General features: G+C 45.8%; 1 protein-coding gene across 4 annotated transcripts in view; it reads right to left on the bottom strand.

Moving 5' to 3' along the window:
• The window catches only part of SVOPL (SVOP like), a 109608-nt gene that overhangs the window by 92055 nt on the left and 11048 nt on the right, over positions 1-6505 (bottom strand). For all 4 annotated transcript variants that reach the window (XM_017504284.2, XM_017504287.2, XM_017504288.2 and 1 more), the window contains exons 2-3: positions 3731-3846; positions 3171-3262 (exon numbers count right to left, since the gene is read on the bottom strand). In XM_017504284.2, the coding sequence (XP_017359773.1) occupies positions 3171-3262; positions 3731-3812 (174 nt within the window). In that variant the 5' untranslated portion in view covers positions 3813-3846. The remainder of the gene's footprint in view (positions 1-3170; positions 3263-3730; positions 3847-6505) is intronic.

The following is a 6505-nucleotide window of genomic DNA, read 5'->3' as shown; positions in this document are numbered from 1 at the left end:
AAAAAAAAAAAAAAAGAAAAGAAAAGGAAAAAGGAAAAGAAATAGACTATTTCCTGAGAATGCAATATTTCTGAAAGATGCGTCAAATTCACATGGCTACCTTCAGATCACACGACCCCCCACCACCTTTTTTCTTTTTTGAGACAGAGTCTTGCTCTGTCGCCCAGGCTGAAGTATAGCGGCACAATCTTGGCTCGCTGCAACCTCACCTCCCAGGTTCAAGCAATTCTCCAGTCTCCGCCTCCCAAGAAGCTGGGATTACAAGCATGTGCCACCACACCTGGCTGATTTTTTTTTTTTTTTTTTTTTTTTAGTAGAGATGAGGTTTCCCCATGTTGGTCAAATGGTCTCAAACTCCTGACTTCAGGTTATCCGCCTGCCTCGGCCTCCCAAAGTGCTGGGATTACAGGCGTGAACCACCACGCCAGGCCCACACAACATTTTCTTGTAACTTTTAGCTGCTTTGGGAGTGTCAGAGCTCTCTAGCATTTTCTCACTCATCTCCCTCCTTTGCATTTTTACACTCCATACCCTCCAGTCCAACACCATTGTTGGGCTGACCCCCGTCTTTGATTTTCCATTCTGTCTGATTGTCATTATGCATCTGGGCAAGAAGCTTTGTTTTGTTCCCTCTGCTCCACCCCCAGACAGCGTCTTGCTCTGTCGCCCAGGCTGGAGAGCAGTGGCATGATCTCAGCTCACTGCAACCTCTGCCTCCCAGGTTCAAGCAATTCTCCTGCCTCAGCCTCCCAAGTAGCTGGGATTACAGGTGCGCGCCACCACCTGGCTGAATTTTGTATTTTGAGGAGAGCAGGGGTTTCACCACGTTGGCCAGGCGGGTCTCCAACTCCTGACCTCAGGTGATCTGCCCGCCTTGGCCTCCCAAAGTGCTAGGATTACAGGCATGAGCCACTACACCTGGTTCTTAACGTTTTCTCACCTTACCTCCCAAAGGAGGAAGCGGGAGTAGTGGTGTGGGCTCACAGACATCACCACTGCTGTGAAAGCCTCTGGGCGAAGCTGTCATTCTTCTTTCCTCAAAATTGCATATGGCGTATGTCTTAGTCCATTTGTGCTGCTATCACAAAATGCCCGAGACAGGGCAATTTATAAGGAATCTAAGTTTATTTTCTCACAGTTCTGCAGGCTGGGAGCCGAGATCAAAGGGCCAGCAGGTTCCGCTGTCTGGAGAGGGATGCTCCCTCCGCAGTGGAGGAGCGACTGCGATCGCAGGAGAGAAACGCAAAGAAGCTGACGCTGCTGCTGCGCCAAGCCTCTTTTATAAGGGCCTTAATCCCATTCACGAGGGAGGAGTCCTCGTGGTCTCATCACCTCTTAAAGGCCCCGCCTCTTAACACAATCTCATTGACATCACCTGGGTTTTGGAAGGGACACATTCAAACCCTAGCAGTAAATAACAAACCTTCGTCAGTGCCTCTGAAAGGATCTGAAAATATGTAATTACAGCAGGTGTCTCTGGTAAGTCTTCGGCACAAAATGTTTGAGAGCCATTTGTTCGATTTTACATAAAATAATACCAGTTTTCTCCTTTCTTCCCAGTACCTCCATTTACATCACTTTTAAAAATGAGTATTGAATTCCCAAAACATAGATACAAATGCTCACTTGCTTATAACCGAACACCCGCCAAAGGTGAATGAAAGTGATTTTTGGGTGACCCACCTGTTGGGGTTCCTGTTTTTTCTCATCTCCACCCACCCTTCTCCCACACCCCCGGACTGGAGAGCCCAGAGCCAGAGGTCAGCAGAAGAGAGACTCTGCGTTCAACCTTGTTAGCGTTGAAGGCTCACGTGATCTCTGAGGACAGCTCTGATTGTTTTTATCTTGCTCAAATTCCTGTCTAAGGGGTCTGGGGAGTCATGCCCTACAACCCATACATTCTCATCAGATGGGTTTTATTAACCCTAAATATTGTGACTTACTTTCTGATCTGACTCTGGCATAACATTATGTGAAAAAGAAATAAGTCGAATATTTTACCCCAAGACGTATTTCTTTGCCATATTTTGAAATGGCCCTGCAAAGCTGTTTTTGATGGGGAAAATTTGCATCTGTAAAGAATCTTTATTAACATAGCTAGATCATTTTCTTCCAGGCCCTCCCAATCCTGAAGAGATTAACTAAAAGTCTAGCACCTTTTAAAAGTCTGAATAGGAAATAATTGCCATCTATTGTCCCTAAGGGCAGCCACTATGAGACTTCAAAAGAAACTTGGTCTCCACAATCTTTATTTTATTAATATTTTTTTTGAGACGCAGTCTCGCTCTGTTATTCAGGCTGGAGTGCAGTGGTGCAATCTCAGCTGACTGCAACCTCCGCCTCCTGGGTTCAAGCAATTCTCCTGCTTCAGCCTCCTGAGTAGCTGGAATTACAGGCGCCCACCACCATGCCCAGCTATTTTTTGTATTTTTAGTAAAGGCACGGTTTCAGCTGGGTGCGGTGGCTCACACCTGTAATCCCAGCACTTTGGGAGGCCAAGATGGGTGGATCACAATGTCAGGAGTTTGAGACCAGCCTGGCCAACCTGGTGAGACCCCATCTTTACTAAAAATACAAAAAAAATACAGGTGGGAGACGGAGGTTGCAGTGAGCCGAGATCATGCCATTGCACTCCAGCCTGGGTGACAAGAGTGAGACTCAGTCTCAAACAAAACAAAACAAAACAAAATGGGGTTTTGTCACATTGGCCAGGCTGGTCTCGAGCTCCTGGCATCAGGTGATCCACCCACCTTGGCCTCCCAAAGTGCAGGGATTACAGGCGTGAGCCACTACATGCAGCCACAATCTTTTATCTCAACCCAAACATTTCCTTTCTATTGATCCCAGGTCTTTGGACAAACTCAACCAATTGTCAACCAGAAAATATTTAAATTTACCTATAGCCCGGAATTTTCCCTCTTCCCCCTCATCTCTGTTTTGAATTTGAATTCTCCCACCTTTCTGGACCAAACCAATGTCCTTCTTAAATGTGTTTGATTGATGTCTCCTGCCTCCCTAAGCTGCGCCCCGTCCACCTTGGGCACATGTTCTCAGGACCTCTTGACGGCTTTGTCACAGACCATGATCACTCATATTTGGCTCAGAATAAATCTCTTCAACTGTTTTACAGAGTTTGACTCTTTTTGTCCACATCTGCAAGGAGCACTCACCCCAGTGCTGCCCATGATCAGAAAGAGAGCAATGTGGAAACGTCCAAAGCCGATGGTCTCCACTGCATCTTCCACGGTGAACATCTTTGGCTCTAACAACGAGAGGCAAGTGGAAGAAATAGCTTCTGCAGGGAAGGGAATGCGTGGGGACTATCGCTCAGCTTCAGAAAGCCAACCCATTATTATTATTATTTTGAGACTGAGTCTTGCTCTGTCACCCAGGCTGGAGTGCAGTGGTGCAATCTTGGCTCACTGCAACCTCTGCCTCCCAGGTTCAAGCAATTCTCTACCTCAGCCTCCTGAGTAGCTGGGCACCCGCCACCACGCCTGGCTAATTTTTGTATTTTTAGTAGAGACGGGATTTCACCATCTTGGCCAGACTGGTCTTGAACTCCAGACCTCATGATCCACCTGCCTTGGCCTCCCAAAGTGCTGGGATTACAGGCGTGAGCCACCGAGCCAAGCTACCCACCCATTATTATAAAAACAAGTTAATATGAGGGGCCAGTGGTAGGAAGTGAAGCAGCAGGTTGAGCAGGAGACTTCTATGATAATCTCACCTTTAATCTGTGTCTCTGTGGTCCCCAGGCTCAACTTCCGAAGGCTGAGGATCGTGACGGGCTCTGTTGGCTTAGTTGCCATCTTCTCAATAGCTCAAGTTCCCCAAACAGCTTACCTGGTGGAAGCAAGGGAGGGAAGAAGGAAAGAAATGTAATGGTAATTGGCCACGTAGTATATGCCGGGCACACTACACACACACACGATTTCCTGAAGTCCTCACAAAAATCAAATGAGGTATGTATTTTTATCCTCTTTCACACCTGGCCTCTGGAGCCAAGCAGCTCATTGCTTTTTTTCCGTACTATTTTGTATTGATTGATTGATTGATTGAGATGGAGTCTTGCTCTATCACCCAGGCTAGGGTGCAGTGGCTGCAATCTCAGCTCACTACAATCTCTGCCTCCTGGGTTCAACTGATTCTCGTGCCTCAGCCTCTCAAGTAGCTGGGATTGCAGGCACGTGTCACCATGCCTTGCTAATTTTCTTATTTTTTTTTTGGTAGAGATGGGGTTTCACCATGTTCTCCAGGCTGGTCTTGAACTCCTGACCTCAGTTGATCTGCCCACCTCAGCCTCCAAAAGTGCTGGGATTATAGGCAGAAGCCACTGCACCCAGCCTTCCTACTAGTTTTTAGGTATGTGGCTTTGAGAAATTTGCCGTTTTCACACCTCAGTATTCTCAAATGAGTTTTCTAAAATAGGGATGATCTAATAATGGCACCCAACTTTCAAGGTTGTCATGATTATTAAATGGGTTAGTTCACAGAAAGCACGTACCCCATACCTGGCATGAACTGATGTGCTTGATAAATGGAAGCCGTTACTGTTGTTACCGTATATAAGGGATGTATTTGTCACTAATCATTGTCCTGAGCACTTTACATGCATGAATTATCCCCTCTAATCTTCACAGAGGATCTGTGAGGTATTATCATTTATCACTGTGTGGCATGTAAGGAACCTGAGAAATAGAGAGACTAAATTGCTAAATTAGACAATCAAGCTAAATTAAAAGGCCAAATTAGACAATCAGGACTCTGAGGACAGTAACTAACCCCGAGTCTGGGGCCAGACGCAGGTCGTGGCAATTTAAGCAATAGCATCCTCTGAGTGGGGGGAAACATGGCTTTGCTACAGGAAAGCAATCGCAATAGCAGCGCTTTACACTCTCCCAGATCCTGTTTCCAGTGTGCTTTTGTGCATGTCATTGTCATTTAATTCTGACAGAAACCCAGGAAGTGCTTTTTTTATTTTATTTATTTTTGGAGACGGAGTCTTGCTTTGTCACCCAGGCTGGAGTGCAGTGGCGCGATCTCCGCCTCCTGGGTTCAAGCGATTCTCCTGCCTCAGCCTCCCGAGTATCTGGGACAACAGGCACTTGCCACCATGACCGGCTAAGTTTTTGTATTTTTAGTAGAGACAGGGTTTCACCGAGTTAGCCAAGATGGTCTTAATCTCCTGAACTTCTGATCCGCCAGCCTCAGCCTCTCAAAGTGCTGGGATTACAGGTGTGAGCCACCACACCTGGCTGCTTCTTTTTACCTCATCTTTTTGCATTTAACCCCAAAAAGGATTCTGAACTCTAAAAGCCAAAAGAAAACTAAGACAAGGAAAGATGGGTATCAAGTCAGCAGCTTAACCACACAGACTTTTTTTCAAATAACTTTAAGACATGGTAATTTAATTATACATTCCTCGTGGGATAAACAGAAATCCTAAACTATCCTTGCTAATGTTGTTGTTAGTAATATTGGTATCATTATTTGTGTATTAGTACATATTTAGAATAAAGTAATTATGTTAATGCTGTTAGGAACCCAGATTTTCATCATTGAGGAAAAACATAAATATAAAATCAAATTTACTATGTAAAAAATTTATCATCCTAATTTTTTTTTTTGAGACAGAGTCTTGCTCTGTCGCCCAGGCTGGAGTGCAGTCGCACAATCTTGGCTCACTGCAATCTCCGCCTCCCAGGTTCAAGTGATTCCCCTGCCTCAGCCTCCCACAGAGCTGAGACTACAATAAGACACAACCGCGCCAGGCTAATTTTTTGTATTTAGTAGAAACGGGTTTCACCATGCTGGCCTGGTTGGTCTCGATCTCTTGACTTCGTGATCCACCTGCCTTGGCCTCCCAAAGTGCTGGGATTACAGGCGTGAGCCACCGTGTCCAGTCTATAATCCTAATTTTTGAACTGGAAATAGAGATATGATATTATCGTACAACATATGTATTATACATATATAATAAATGAATATAAACAAATCCAGGCACCTTAGGTAAATGGCTGATTCTGGCTCGGGGACAGGAAATGTACAAACTGAGCCTGGGGCATCTTGTTGTAGCCTGTATAGTATGGGCAATCTCAAAGACCTGTGGGGTTGCAATGAAAGGTTACAAAATTAAAATTAAGGGCCGGGTGTGGTAGCTCATCCCTGTAATACCAGCACTTTGGGAGGCCGAGAGAGGAGGATCACGTGAGGCCAGGAGTTTGAAAGCAGTCTGGCCAACATGGTGAAACCCCATCTCTACTAGAATACAAAAATTAGCCAGGTGCGGTGGTGCGCGCCTGTAGTCCCAGCTACTCAGGAGGCTGAGGCACGAGAATTGCTTGAACCCAGGAGGCAGAGGTTGCAGTGAGCCAAGATTGGGCCACTGCATTCCAGTCTGGGTGGCAGAGTGAGACTCTGTCTCAAAAAAAAAAGAGTGACTACTAAGAAAGAAGCAAGATTTGGCCAGGCACAGTGGCTCATGCCTGTAATGCCAGCACTT

This window comes from Cebus imitator, unplaced genomic scaffold, assembly GCF_001604975.1.
Source record: "Cebus imitator isolate Cc_AM_T3 unplaced genomic scaffold, Cebus_imitator-1.0 Scaffold319, whole genome shotgun sequence".
Classification (NCBI taxonomy): Eukaryota; Metazoa; Chordata; class Mammalia; order Primates; family Cebidae; genus Cebus; species Cebus imitator.
This window is presented reverse-complemented; position numbering and strand designations above follow the sequence as displayed.